The sequence below is a fragment of the Bombus pascuorum genome, chromosome 2 (genome assembly GCF_905332965.1).
Source record: "Bombus pascuorum chromosome 2, iyBomPasc1.1, whole genome shotgun sequence".
NCBI lineage: Eukaryota > Metazoa > Arthropoda > Insecta > Hymenoptera > Apidae > Bombus > Bombus pascuorum.
The window spans coordinates 2,804,874-2,820,479 of NC_083489.1; the positions used below are offsets into that span (position 1 = coordinate 2,804,874).

Consider the following 15,606-nt stretch of genomic DNA (forward strand, 5'->3'; position numbering starts at 1 on the left):
CCGGCTCGTACTATTAAGAAGGAAAGCTCGGTGTGGTGTGTGCCTTTTTGAACTAAGAACACAGATTCGTCGTTCACACTTTTCGGTAGAAAAGTGAGGGTAACGATCCGCGATGCCCATTGGTTAATAAATAAAATTATGAGGAGAAAGTCTCCTGCAGATGTGGCTCATGGGCGTCTTTGTTCATGGGAAAAACCTGCCATTTCGCTAGACAAACACCCGCTTTCTCCGTAATTGGTAAGAACGTGCAATAAACATAAGGAATGTTTTAAGGACCATCCGTAAACCGAAAATACTTATATGAATAGAGATGAAGCTAAAAAGATTCGGTTTATGGTGTTTCCTTAGGTTTATTGCGAGTCAGTGTAACAATGTGTAGGTCTTGGCGGTCAGACCGTGAGGGACCTCGCAGGGACCATTTCACGCGACGTAACACATGGTAAGTAGAATTTGATCCGTGACACTAGCAACACTATTTCGACAACGCAACTCGTACTCTGTAACTTCTCGATTCACACCCTCTGACTTTTCCACTGACACTGACTGTGAATTTGTCTCTTTGCCTTAGCATCCCTTTTGTCCCTTTGTCATTAGTCTGACCACGCACGTCTTTTTCTACGAAACTCTTCAACGGAAGGACCGACGACACATTGATGGGCCTGTCGGCGCCTCGGCTCGCGACAATGTTTATGGTTTACCCGATATTTTTAGGCCTTTTTGTCCACGATACTACGTTAATAATACCAAAAATGTGCCACATAACATGGAATTGCTTCTGTAAGAAAGTAATAACTCAATAAATATAAAAATGTTCTATTATTACGTATTTTTTAAAGACCAGTCATTTTCACTGGTTGTGGTAGAAATAGTTTCGTGTTAACTATACTATACTTCGGTAATTCTAGTGTTAAATGAACAGTTGCTGTATAATAATAGCAGTAAGGTATAATTTAATTATACTTTATTTTTTTAGTAAAATTATAAGAATTAAAATATTATCATCTTTATTCATTCGCTATTTCACAGTTACGTGGATGAAGGGATTAAAAGACATCACGGACGGTCCTCGATCTTACAAAGAAACTATCGACGATTACGTGAGACTAACACTGAAGAGAGTGGTACCTTCGGACGAAGGCACGTACTGCATTTTGCTTAAGAACAGATACGGTTGTGACAGAAGTTTCTTTTCGATCAAGGTAAATTTTCATACATATATGTAAGATCGTAAATCTCGGGATAATTCAGGGGATCGATTCTGAAGTCTGAAAATCGAGATTTATTGTGAAAGTATTTAAATCCCACGTGAACTCTAGGGAGTTTACATATATATCCGACATATATACAATTAAAGTGTACTTTTATTAATCACTTTATTAATTGTCATTTAGGTAAAACAACGGGCAAGATCTCTGACACCTGACTGGAGCACTTTGAGCAGTCGTACCGAGACCGGAAGTTGCATTGGTCTGTCCAGCGAGAGTCGCGACGAAGATCTGCCCTACGTGAAAAGTAAGAGCATATATTTCGATTTAAAGATAAGGAAAGAGAAGGGAAATTGTATTTTAACAAATAAGCTGCTATCAGTTGACTACTTAATTTAATTCGACCGAGAAATTGTTATTAATTGTGGCTTCCGAATATTTTGGAAAGATATATTCGAACATTTTGCCAGCAACTGCAACTAGTCTCGTGAAGGGTTGACTAATACTAACAATGACTAATACTAAAACTACCGACATAAAACTTGTAGCAAAGAAATCAAGATGAAAGATACACAAAAAAATAAACCTTTATTTATAAACGCATATACTTTATTAAAAATCATATGAATTTTCAAAGATGCATTGTTTCTAAATGAATAAAATTTCGATGGAAAATTACGTTATATATTTACAATTTTGACTGTGTTTTAGTAATAATAATGATTATAAGAATTATCAGTGTGTCATTCGGTTGCCGATGATGTATTCTTCCAGAAGAATATGGATTGTATCCAAAAGTTTCAATGTTATTGCTGATTGCGCGATTTTATATCAAATCATGAACGCCTTGAATTTCAATAGAGATTTTCACAAGCATCTCCTTTTTGGAATCATAAATGGAAGGCATGCGTTTCATCCGGGATGTATCGAAAATGTCATGCATTACTAATTACGTTCTAACACGTATAATCAAGTGATTATAATTAGAAGTTCAGCGACAGTGACTGTAACTTCACTCGTACACTTGGCCCAGGTTTTAATGGACATAGTCCAAATGAACTAGAGTCGGACTATAGTTTCCCTTGAAATGACGTCAATATTTAGGGTGATCATTTGTCGAGCATCCACAAACAAAAGGTAGAAAATCTGTTGATCCTATTTTCGCAGGTCTTTTAACGAGATACCGAATTCTATTTTGGTTTTGAATAATTTGGCGCGTTTTTCTGAAGTAGCGAAAAATAAGTTACAATTTATCGTACTTTTAATTCGTTGAAAAATCCCAAAATTCATATTGAGAATTAATATAATATTAATACGACATATAATTTATAATAATCGTTTTGTAATCTATACACATCAATTAAGCATTGGAATTAGTTTTTTAATCGACAAGGTAACAATATCGGAAGCACAAAATAAAAAATTGCAAAATGAGAAAATATTTTTTATCCTAATAGCGAAAATCTCTTGGAATACGAATAAATCGCATAAATAGCTATCGTTAAGCTTTTCAACGTCAGATACCAACAATGCAAGTTAAAAAACAGACGATGAAACAAATTTCAATCAGATCGTCGTAAACCTTCGAATAAAATTATAAACATTTCCGATTCACGAATGGTTGATCTCGATGCTGGAACAGGGCCAAGTGTGACAGTTCCTTGACCAAACCTTTAAAATATAATAGCGCGCTATACTACATATAAACGAAACAAATGTAATATATCACATGCACAATTAAACGAAAAGAAACTCGGATGGCATGATTAAATGCGTACACTGAGCACAGAGAAGAAAACTACCGCCGCGACACGTTGGAAGGGAATCATGATTCTCAAATTAGAATCAAAGGTCCCGACGTTTATCGCAAATTAATTTCAAATATCTCGATGGTCTAAAATTGCATAATAAATATACTATATCATCTAAATATTTTTAACATTATTTAAATATTTTATATAAAACGTGATAGTTAAACTGTTTGATCAACTGATTGAATTTTTTAATCATAATGTACAACGTACTTCCTCCAAACGCCAGAAAACGTGCAAAAATAAACATAGCAAATTGTGGGAACAGCTGATTCCTACAAAGTAGGCCGTTCAATAAATAAACATCCTAGATCGTGTTACGGAATTTGTAATATTAGATACAACGCTTTCAAAAATCTCTTTCCTAAAGATTGAAGCGCTTAACAACGTTGGAAAAATTGTAAAAGTTCATCGACGGAATGAAAAGAGGAAATGAACAGTTGCAAACGTAAGTTACTCTATTCTAACAATCGCATAAAAATTATATCGCACGTAGTAAATTTACCAACAACGAGTAAATGTCAATTGCACTTTTCTCAAAAAAAAAAAAGAAAAAAATAAAGAAAGAGAGAAAAAACATTACAAACTTGTTTCTCGTCTGATACATACAAATTATTTAAAATTTTAAACATTTAACCATAGAGAAATTGCAAAAAACTAATCGTAAAATTACAAAGAAAAGTATTACAAATAAAAGTTACAAATAAATACTAGTGTAACGGTTACTTAAGGATCGTTTCACAATTATTGGTATTATGATAATACACGCAAAACGCAGTTAACTATAATACAGGATAATATAATATAACAAAATTGACAATATGGTAGAAGACAAACAGCTGTTGATCTAAATCATCGTCAATGTCATCTCCTAGCTGACTATACAATTGCCAACAAATCAATGTAACAGCAAAACATCAATGATATTATCGTCAGGACGTAACAAAACGAAACAAATTAACGAGAAATTACGAAAGAAAGGGGATGCTGTTACGATTTATGAACGATCGGCTGAAATAAGTGACACAATTCCAACGAAATATATAACGATCGTGTAACGACAAGCAAACGTGTGACATCACCTACAACACCTACAACACCTACGACACCTGTACTTACCTAAGCTCTGGTGGAAACACCTCTCTCGTGTTGAGTTATTTTCGTTTGCCTTGCTTATTCGCCTCCCTCCAACATCCTCGTATATCCACAAATTCAAAATTCAGTCGGCGTCGGGACGCGAGTCATCTCGTATGCCCTACTTTTTTTACGAGCCTTGGAGTCACCAGAAAAAAATAAAAACCTTGACATTTTTTTAATTTCTTCCTTGAAACGCTACTCGCCAAAGTAACAATTTCGCGAATGTTCGTATAAGAAATAATTTTATCGAATCATAGCTTTCGTATTTCTCGATGATGATTCAAGATCGATTCGTGAGTAATATCATTAATCGAGAGAAGGAGAATGTAATTTTTATCGCTGGAAAGCTGTAATGAAACGTGAGGAGAAATTAGAACGAGAATGAAGCCTCACGATCATGGAATCGTCGTGAACGACGATGAAGACACGACGATTTCTCGTCTGAGACGATCGTGGTCTGATAAGGATTGCTTGATCATCGATTTTTTGGAGTATTTGTATGGACATAGAGGTCAGCTGGATTTGTGTAAAATTACCTGAAACCTGTAACTGTGAAAAGTGTGCTGCAGAATAATTTAATGTTGCTGACACTCAAAAGTTTAGAGCATGTCATAAACTCAAAAGAAATAACAACTTTCTCGAGTAAAAATGTATATTTCATTTATAATAATACCATTGTATATTATTGAAACTGTAACATATAATTAATTATATTAGAAATGATATTTATAATATTTATAATATTCTTATTTGTCAGAAAAATGTACGAAAAAATGTATTTCGTTTAGAAAGCGAGGAGTGCTCTAAACTTGTTATATTTGTATGAAAATTTTATGAAAATTGAGAGAAAGATGGAGCAAAGAGTGAGAGTAAATTGTTTCCTTTAGATGTTCCAGGACCAATTACGAGCGAACCGGTGGTGGTTGACGGAGGAAAGAACTGGTTGTCTTTGAGTTGGGGAAAAGCAGAAAGGAGAGGACCAGCGCCTGTCATCGCATACAAAGTCGACGCTTGGTTGCTGGGCAGTGACGGTGGTGCACGATGGGTCGAGGTATCGTCGATATTATTTATCGTTCTTTTAATATCAGATCTTGAGAAGTCAAGCAGTAAATGCTAAAAAGAAGGATTGAATTACAATGTTAAAAACTAAAATTTAAGAAATCGTTAACTCTATTTGAAGATCAGCTGATGGAATCTATATGAAGTTTAGGATTCGTTTTCGAAAATTGTGCAACATTGAACACGATGAACTTCTTGACAGTTCGAGGTCTGAAACTACGATGAATCTTTGCATAGTAACATAAATCTTTTCTCTGTTACAATCTGCCACTTTTTAAGGAATCTATATAGTAAGAAATATCTCTGTCACTTTAACTTGTAGTCAAGCCATACTAACAAATCTTGATCGTAAGTTTCTTTTATTTCTGCAGTCTCGTATGTCCCTGGTCTCAATTTGACACATTGTGATACATGTAAAAACACAGTATTTCGTACAAATTTCCTTTACAATTAATGAAAAGGTGGAATAAATGTATTTTTCTTTCACATGGAAAATTTTATCATAGATTTCCAAAGTTTTATAGCTACTTTTAATAAAATATGTATCTTATTGCTTGAAAGCACACGGTTTCCTGTATAAGGCGTTAACTTTGTCCATAATTTCTTCAAATTGAAGATTTCGTCTGCATGTACAATTTTACATCAGAATGAATAAAAATTTCATTTCTTCATCTTCAATTCTGTTTCGTGACCAATTTTCCTATTTCATTAAATTAAATTGAGGAACGAGATTAAATCGATTTCACTATCAGCTGGGTATGACACCAATCAACGCGTTCGACGCGTTCAATCTGAAACCCGGTGGCGAGTACAAGTTCCAAGTAACGCCAAGGAACCGTTATGGATGGGGCGAGTCCGTTACTATGACGAATTCCGTCAAGGTCAGCGAAATCGTCGATCTTCCGGAGTTCACGAAGATTTTGCCAGGTCAGCTCAAAGTGCTCGAGGGGGCCACAGTCAAATTGGAATGCGAGGCAAGTGTGCTATTATTAGTCAATCGTTCGTTTCCTGCTTTTATTCCGGCCTATTTACTATTAAATTCAATACACGTTCTTGATGCATGTTTACGATCAAATAGAAACCTCGAAAAAGGATGTAGAGCATATTCGAGTACCTTAGAGGCTAAATTGATCGACTCCGTTTTTATTAATTTTCAATTTCATTGCATAAGTACGTTATTAATGACTTCATTTATTATGTTAATGAGTTCATTTATTACGAGAAGATCGCATCTCAAAATTAATTTAAAAGAAATAGCATTTATTTGCAACATCATTTTTCCTTCTTTTTAATTTATAGAGTTGATCAACGCGGCTTTTGAGCGGCTCAATTAGCAGATTTTGAGAAAAAGCGGAGTTATAATTATTTTGTTCCATAAGTTTCAAATATCTAACGTGCTTTTTGCGTTCCGACGAAATATCTGCAATCTGTGTGCATTAAAACGAGTTACAAAGACTATAGAATCCTACTATATCGTCGATTCAACTTTGATCACAATTTGCTACAGATTCTCATTCGAGGTTTCCATACTACTGGTCAGAATCTTCAGAGATATTTATGAATCTGTGTAAAATTTTGTAGATACGGGCTGATTCGAAGGTAGACATAAAATGGTACCACGAATCGATGGAAATTGATCCCAACGGTGACTCTAGATTGTCGATTTATCACAGTGCAACCAGGTGTTGTTTGACGATTGAAAATGTTCAGGAAATCGACAGTGGCAGATACGTTTGCGAGGCGGGTAATTCGATTGGAAAGGTTTCATCGTTTGCTAGGGTACTCGTTGTTAATGATCCGAAGATCATTGAGGCTGATGAGAAACTTAGATCGAGGTATGAGTAATCGATATGAAATCAATGTCTAAATTAATAGGAAATTTACCTAACAGTTAATTGTAAATATTATAATAATACTATGGATTTTTGTTTATTCATTTATGAGGAATTTCAAGCATTATACAAATATGTAGAAAATACACGTATCCATAGCAAAATATTTATTGAAGTATTTATTGAGACAGTTTCTATTTACAAAGTGAAACCTATTTAACTTCCATATTCTATTGGATTCTCTATATTTCTATAATTTTCTATCTATTTTTATCGTGAGTGTTGATGAAACTATAAATTTTCATAAACCTTAGCGGTCTATCTATCACTTTTTTGCAATATTATAATTAAATTTTCTAATCTCAACGAGCGAAGATGGGAAATAGGAAATGAGGATGTTATTCGGTGAAATTTCATTTAGAATCAGCGAATAATAACCGATTATCGATTTTCATCTAATATTACGTAACACTGTGCACATATGTACACTGTGTACAAATTTTCGATCATGTTTTTTATCTTTCTCTAATCTCTGTTGAAATAATTTTAAATAATTTTAATAATTTTAATTACTAAAATGAAACTTTCGCGTTGATACGCAGAGGCTTGGGAGACGAAACGGAAGACAGACCACCGCAATTCACAATGAGAGTTCGAGATAGAAGAGTCCAAGCATCCTTTCCAGTTAGACTCACGTGTCAAGTGACAGGATATCCGGCTCCAGAAGTCACATGGTATAAGGATGCCGAAGAGATTCGACAAGATGGTAAATATACTTTGCCAATGTTTTCCTACTTCGTAATATTTTCAACAGATTAAAAGCATTCCTATTTTCTCGAAGAACGTCACGTATTCTGGAACAATGATTCGAACTTCCACACCCTGGAGATTATTCACTCCATGCTGGAAGATTCCGGCTGTTACATGGTTATGGCGAAGAACGCGAGTGGTTCGGTGTCTTGCCGATGTATCCTGGTAGTAGACAAAGGAATTCGCGCTTACATTGCTCCAGAATTCCTGTGTGGCCTTGACGCTGTTTATACCGTGAAACTAGGCGGAGATCTGCGAATGACAGCTCAAATAGAAGCTTATCCCAGTGTTGGCATCGTATGGTAGGTATCCACTTAGCAACCACGATATCTACAAAATTTTCACGATTTAATAATACTATAAAAATTATAAAAGAGTAATTTCAATAATAATAGTAAAATAATAAGCATGAGAAATATTTGATCAAGGACGAGATATCTGGCGACGTAATTTGATTTATGTAACTCTAGATAAAAGAGATACTCGCCTGTTTCTTTACTTTTTTCTCTCTAATTTTAATGCTGCTTCAACATCGAGGATCATTGGCAACATCGTCTAAAATTATAATCGTTTCACAATATCTAAGATTCAATATCGTTTTGTACAAAAGAGAAATAAAACACAATTATTTTAACCCTTGTACATTCGAGACGACGATAGATCCCAATTCGAATACCTTTTTATCTGAATCTGTGGACAAGATATCTTGTTAGATTAATGAAAGAACGCGAGAAATATCTCGTCTGAAGCGTAAATGATATTCTCGGAAATGAACGAGACTTTAAATAAATAAAATAATTGATCGAAATATCGAAATATGTCATCGACACGTATCGATGCCGAAGTGTGAATCTTGAAACTGAATCATCTGTTCAGGCATCGCGACGGAATTCGTTTACGTCCAAGCAGAAGAGCAGTAATGACCTTGAACCACGATGGTACCATCGAGCTGTGCTTGGCCAAGGTCACTCAAAGGGATGCTGGCGTTTATTGTTGTACAGCTACAAACGAGGTTGGCTTTGCCGAGACTTCAACAAGAGTATCCATTATTGGCACTGAAACGCAGGATGACGAGACGTCCGTTGAAGGAGTGCCAACTGTAACGATCGTGTCCACGCCAGACATACCGTAAGTTCTGTATAACAATCAGTCGAACGAAGATCATTTTACATTTATATAACTGAATTAATTGTATTTGCTCTTGATAAAAATTTGTAGATACTCGAAGGAACCTCTTTTCGTCACGAAACCACTGTCTACCGAGGCGATTGAAGGCGACAATGTTATTATATCCTGTGAGGTGGTGGGTGATCCGAAACCGGAAGTGATGTGGCTGCGTGATTTTCTCAGGGTAAGATTTTTTATTCATTTCTTTTAATCTTACATAATTTTTATGTTTCAAATAAATAATTTTGTTCAAACAATCTGAATATTGTTCGTATGCTTATCTTTGCGTCTAAGATCACAGTAAACAATTATTATTAGATTGCGGATGTTTATGATTTTAAAGATGCAGAAATATATAAGACGCATATGAGAGACATTTAATTTGAAAATGTAAATAATCCACACGAAGGAAATTCAACGATATAAGGAATTTGCATTTCTTAAATGAAACTTTATATCAAATAATTGGATGAAACTTAATTTAAAAAATGAAACGAAAAAGCAAGCTTACTTACTTTAATAGACGAAATATGTACTTTAATAGATGAAACAGATCTTTGTTTAGATTACCAGTGCTTTAATTTATTTTATAAAATGATACATTTGTGTAAATATCCGTACTCTGATAGTTATAGCTTCAACCCCGTATTTGGAAGCTCTTCTCACCCCTGGTTGGCACGTACAATCATCGGTAGAAATGAAATGCGTATCAAATAAGATTGCATCTTCCTATAAGATCTCCCATATAAATTTTATTCAAACTTACATATCGAGTATATACCGATTCCATAACGACCAAGAAAAGTCATAAATGACAAGCAGCGATAAAAATGTGGAAAACAATTTTACGAAGCACGTTCGCCACGTGACCAGCATGAAACTTAACTCTGCACTTTCGAACAAATCAATGACTCAACTTTCCTTCGGTCTTTACCATTTATCATCCTTCGTCACCAGTAGACCCCAATCTTCTTAAACAATGTCGATCACAAATTGAAAGAAAAATCGTATAAAATCCAAGCTCGAGTCGATCTTTCGTACAAATCGATTCGTATCAGATAGACATCTACGGATCGGCGGGTGGTTGATCGAACGGACAGGGAACGATGGAGAAAAAGAAAGAGAGAAACGTTGTGCAATTGGTGAAATGACGTGTCCCTAATGCCGAGTTGATCCATGATGTGGGTCAAGGTGATTGCGAAAAAGAAATGACAACGTAACATACCGCATTATGCCCATAAATGGGCCAAGCATTATATGCGTCGGGGAAACGGCATTGATATCAGACGGCTCTTTAAAAGGTAATAGTAAGTTACGTGAGGTTAGACACCCGGCTTCGGGAGAAAGAGAGAAATTTATTGCTCAATCGCGTAGAAGGTCCCAATGACAATGGGAATCGTCCAGGGCCCAGGGAATCTTGTTACTGCGGTCAATGCAGTCTGATCACTGAACGGATGAAACTACTTTGAACTACACTGGCGTTCACGAATGCTGAGACACCTGTTACACAGCGGAGTGAAAATCATAGCGTAGTGGAAAACAGTCAAGATTTTGAGTTGAGAATTTGAATTTGACGCATATTTCAATTTTTGAACGTATCATGCATTTAGTTTCGTGGTTGATCGAAGTTTAGTTTCATAATTAAGTGAAAATTTCCTCTGCGGCGATAAGTTCTCATGACTTGGAAAAGATAATGAATTTTTTGCAACGATAAACGCAAAACATTATTTTAGGGAAAATAACAGTAGATTTACTTAGGTTACTATAATTTTCAATATAGTTTTATGCAAAATGTGATTAATTGGGATTTTCAAGAAAACGTTTAATTGTTCGAAATTTGGTTTTCGCATAAAATTAAGTTTGAGGTACGCACAGAAATAATTTGGTGGAACTATTTATTGCAATCGTCATAATAAATTAATAATATTGTGTTACCCGCCCCTCGCCTATCGTAGTTCGCTCAGTAATGGCCCAAAATTCCATTGAAAAATTTGAGATGAATTAAATGGGAAATTTCAAGAATCTGAATTATGAAGTCATTCGCGCAGCAATCGTATGAATATCAAAACAATGATCGAAAAAATGCAACAAATATAGACGCGGAAGAAAATTAATTTTATTGCATCAAGTCGATGAAACTCGTATGAATTAAAATAAAGGTTTTAATAATTTCCTAATGTCTTTTTTCTTCTTCTTTAACTTTAAGTTATGCAAATGTCCTAATACTTATGAACGGTGTTGTACTTTGTATAGTCGTCTACTTCATATTGATAATGCGTCTAATTCGTCTAATTCATATTGATAATATCCGAAAAGCTAGATCGAATTTTATTATACTACTATTGACAAAGGAAAAAATAGCCCAATTCGATGTAATAAACGTTTACCGGATCGACAGAAGTGATACGAAAGATTTGATGAAAAAATATGTTACTGTTGTTATTTCTGTATTTAGAGGTAGGATCACAATAGCTATTATTTTATTCTTTGGATATATATATCACACCATTTTGAGCCGAAAAACCTTTATTGCACTTTTTTACGTGGACTAGGGATAAAAAGAAAAGAATATCTTAAACCTATCGATTAAATCTGTCGATTATATCTAGAACTATCTTCTAGTTACTGTTTATTGTAACTAGCGCATCTGCATATGGATGGCGAGCGCGAACTCACGTTATCATTTTCAACAGTTACTGCAAGCTACAGTCAGTTATATTCCATTCACGTGTTCATACGAGTTTCGTACGAACTCTTCCGAGTTTATTCTGGCGATAGCACGCGCGAAACTACGGTCAACGAATGCTAATTAATAATAATTTTAAACACGTTGACGTCATTCTAGCGTTGAATCGTCATCGTCACTGTCTGACGCTAAGCATTCCTTAGAAGCAAAATGAAAAATGACCGGAAGATCTTGTGCTGATAATGAGATTTTTTAATTAAGTACGATACCTATATCCTTTGAATGTTCAATTACTTAACTCTCGCGTTATAAATATTATATATACATATATGTGTGTGTCATTATTATTTGTATAATATATAATGTGTTTACATTGAAAGAGTCACGAAAATAATAATAGATAAATAATACGAAAAATGTATTTGTCAACAAGTAAAAGTATAAGCTGCTAATATGTAGTCGAAAAGGAAACCGGAAGTGATTGGTAACCGGAAAAAACAGGCGTATATGGTATCCGCGTGACAAAGGGATATCTGCATTATCGAAAAGCGTGAAGAGAAGAGGCTCCCCACTTATTCTGACGAAGCCGACTTTCTTCGTCGATGGATCGGTAGTGCAATAGCACAAGGCGGCAAAACAGTCGTCGCGTGTCTTTGGCGAACGAATAGCCACTCGTCCTCCTACAATTCCTCTGGATCGTAGCTTCTAAGAACGATAAGTGACATGGATATTTTTTATTTCGATCATTCTGAGTACTCGTTGAAAATCTCCTCACTAAGAAAGTGGTATTTATCTTTCGGACGCTAATTCTTCGTATCGCTGACTCTTTTATTTCGGATTTGGATATATTCGATGTGGAAATTTGGAACGTAAGCAGAAACTCATCTTTTATACTTTTTATACTATGCTTGTACTTTTTGTAGCGTTATCTATTAAAATTTTTCCGCTGCATTTTTCTAATTCTTTTTGAAAGCTCGAAGAATTAAAAAAATTACTTGTAAGAATCAGTATGTGCATGAATTTACTGTCTTGTAAATGCATTCTGTTTAGAGCTAAGACGTAAAAAATTCTTTCAAGAAATTTACGTAATTTTAGAATCTTTTTAGTGATCAATAATCGAATCAATGTATATTTTTTATAGTTATTTCATAAAACTTCGTTTTGAATCTTCGTACTAAATTCCAAGTTGCGTAGTGAATGTAGTGCTTGATAAGAATTAGCTTCTCTTTCTAAAATGCGATTCACATTTATCAATTTTACTGTCGCCTTTCTACTTTTTGAAATATGATCAATTTTCTTCAGTAGTTGACACTCAATTTACATAAATCTGTCAAGTCGTTTTTACGTAGTTTCCATCTAATACCTTTATTTTCTTTTCTACTTGAAACCGCATAAATCCATGAAACCATTCATATAAATATTCGCACGTTCTTTACAAATGTTATTAGATTTTTTGCTTTACTTGACACCTACTTTGCATAAATTTGTCATATTTAGTATCTAATAGCTAAACTGCACACACTTATGGGAATATATCATCATTATTATATAATACTCTCATGAAAATATTATTGAAATATATAATAACATATCAAATATATAAATATATAAAACATTGAAGGAATAAAACAAATTTTATCTAATCTCACTTCTTTGAAAAAAAATTGACTACTTGTAAAGATATAAATTTACACAAATATCTACACTATACTAATATTAACACATTAATGTTAACATTAATATTAGCACACAATATCTATGAAGATATCCTTCTATAGTAATAATATTACTCTTATACTTCCTCCATTCAACGTCTAATTCCTATAAATCTGTCTTACTTGATATCATTTTCTCATCTAATGATAATACCTACAATTCTTATTTTTATCAATAAAACTATCGTTCGACCAACGACCAATTTATTGAAATATCATCGAGGATCTAATCGGGTTGTAAGATCTCAAAGCCGTGATCTCCGTGACGTGAGTCATCCATCGATCTCAGCGGAGCTCGTTAGGACATTCATCGAACTGGTCGACGCTTAAGCGCGAATGTCAGCGCCTGTTCGCCGTAATGTTGGCCGAGTCCGAGTTTCCTCTCTCGTTCTTTCGTCCCGTCGTCGATCGGAGGGACGCGACGCGTCGCGACTGCGAATGTGCACCGCCAAATACGTCCAAGTTTGTTTTCAGTGCAGCTGCAGCTGCTAAATGGGGATAAACGAGTCGCGATTTCGCGATAGGGATCGATGCTCGTTGATCAAAAAGTTCTGGATACCGTGAAAGATTATGTTTTCAACGTCACGATTCCTTTTTCCTTTATCGGATGAATATATTAGATATACAAATATATTTAGTAAATAATATCTAATAATATTTTTATTTGCTAAATATATATATATATATGAATATTGACATCACAGGGGATATGACATAAGTGCAAACAACTTCTTGAGGTTCGTTAAAAATGATTACATTGATTTTAATAAAAATATCATCGTCTAAAGTATGAATTAAGTATATTGTCAAAAAAGTTACAAATAATATCCCGTGAAGAATATTAATTTTCTGTCTGAGGTTTATCAAAAATGTCTGTTTACTTTTATCAGCTATTCAGTGAAAAATTCATTTTAATAAAAACATGGTCGAGAATTTATTTTTGTTTAAGTATAGAAGAATGTAAAAATAGTGATTTTAAGTTTGATTAAAACTCTTACCACGAATTTTAATGAAAACATCAATTTATTACTTAAACATATTCTAGAAAACATTGAAAATAATACTCTAGGAAGATACTATCTCTATGCGTGGCTGATTAAAAATTGTTCCACGAATTTCTAATATTAATAATACAGTTTTTTAAATATACTATTTGTGTATATCGTAGAACAGCCTAGAAATAGTACTCTATTAATCCTTAAAACAGAAATATTCTCGGAAACTCGGAAAGTTTCTGCTCTCTATATGTCCACCAGCAAACAGATTTCTTGTATGTCGACAATCTGTTTTACACGCGTAAATATAGATCTATATAAGATGACATTGCAAGAAGTCCTTGCAGTAGCCGGCTCTGCTTCGGTTTATGGCGCCTCTCTTCCGTAACGGGAAGTGTCGTCCGCATAAATTTCATCGTAGGCGAACCGCGACAGGTGAAAGACAGATGGGTCTCAGAAGGTCCATTATGTCACGATTCGAGTTCGAGCATTAGAAATACTGAAAACTTCATTTCGTGATGACAACCATGCTGCTATAAATCAAAGTCAGTTTCGGTGTTCAGCACGTGACAAAAATTTTTACAAACATCGGAACCCGTAATACGTATTTCGAACATTTATCATATTTAATGGAACTAAATTAGAACTAGATAAATAAAATTTATTAACGACAGAGAAAAGTATTGCGAGGTATGTTAGAGATGTCAGATCCGGAACAATTAAATGTAACTTAAAGCGCGTTGAAACGCTGGATGTTCAGATTAGTTCGGTCGAAAAAGGAAACAATTGAGCCTTTCTTTTTCAACGACCTTAATTTTCGAGGGTTTAAGAAGGGCGTGTCTGGCGAAGAGACGCGCAATTAGTAATGAAAAAACAGTAATATGCGTTGGCAGTCGTGTCATACGAGCAACGAGATCAGTCTCGAACGATCTGTTCAACTTTCGCTCCCTATATGGACTAGAGCCCCGACGAAGACGTTTCCCATCTTACTTTTATCAACTGCCCTTCCTTCTCTTTCTACCTGACTTTGCCTCTATGTATCTAGAACATTTTTTTCAACTGGATTTTAACCCCGGATTCGTCAAGCTGCCAAATTTATGAAGAATTTCTGTTATCGAAAAAGAGGCACAACGCCATAAAAAATATGAAAAAGCTTTGCAAATGCAGCAAAAGATTTATAAAACAGAAG

At 34.6% G+C, this 15,606-nt stretch overlaps 1 protein-coding gene across 5 annotated transcripts in view; it reads left to right on the top strand.

Moving 5' to 3' along the window:
- LOC132916360 (titin homolog) overlaps positions 1 to 15,606 on the top strand; it is a 78,842-nt gene that overhangs the window by 46,045 nt on the left and 17,191 nt on the right. For all 5 annotated transcript variants that reach the window (XR_009660083.1, XM_060976277.1, XM_060976274.1 and 2 more), the window contains 9 exons: positions 1,027 to 1,199; positions 1,392 to 1,512; positions 5,041 to 5,204; positions 5,965 to 6,186; positions 6,794 to 7,047; positions 7,647 to 7,810; positions 7,886 to 8,156; positions 8,731 to 8,982; positions 9,073 to 9,205. Coding sequence is in view for 4 of the 5 variants with exons in the window: in XM_060976277.1 (XP_060832260.1) it covers positions 1,027 to 1,199; positions 1,392 to 1,512; positions 5,041 to 5,204; positions 5,965 to 6,186; positions 6,794 to 7,047; positions 7,647 to 7,810; positions 7,886 to 8,156; positions 8,731 to 8,982; positions 9,073 to 9,205 (1,754 nt within the window). In the remaining variant the exon portion in view is untranslated. The remainder of the gene's footprint in view (positions 1 to 1,026; positions 1,200 to 1,391; positions 1,513 to 5,040; positions 5,205 to 5,964; positions 6,187 to 6,793; positions 7,048 to 7,646; positions 7,811 to 7,885; positions 8,157 to 8,730; positions 8,983 to 9,072; positions 9,206 to 15,606) is intronic.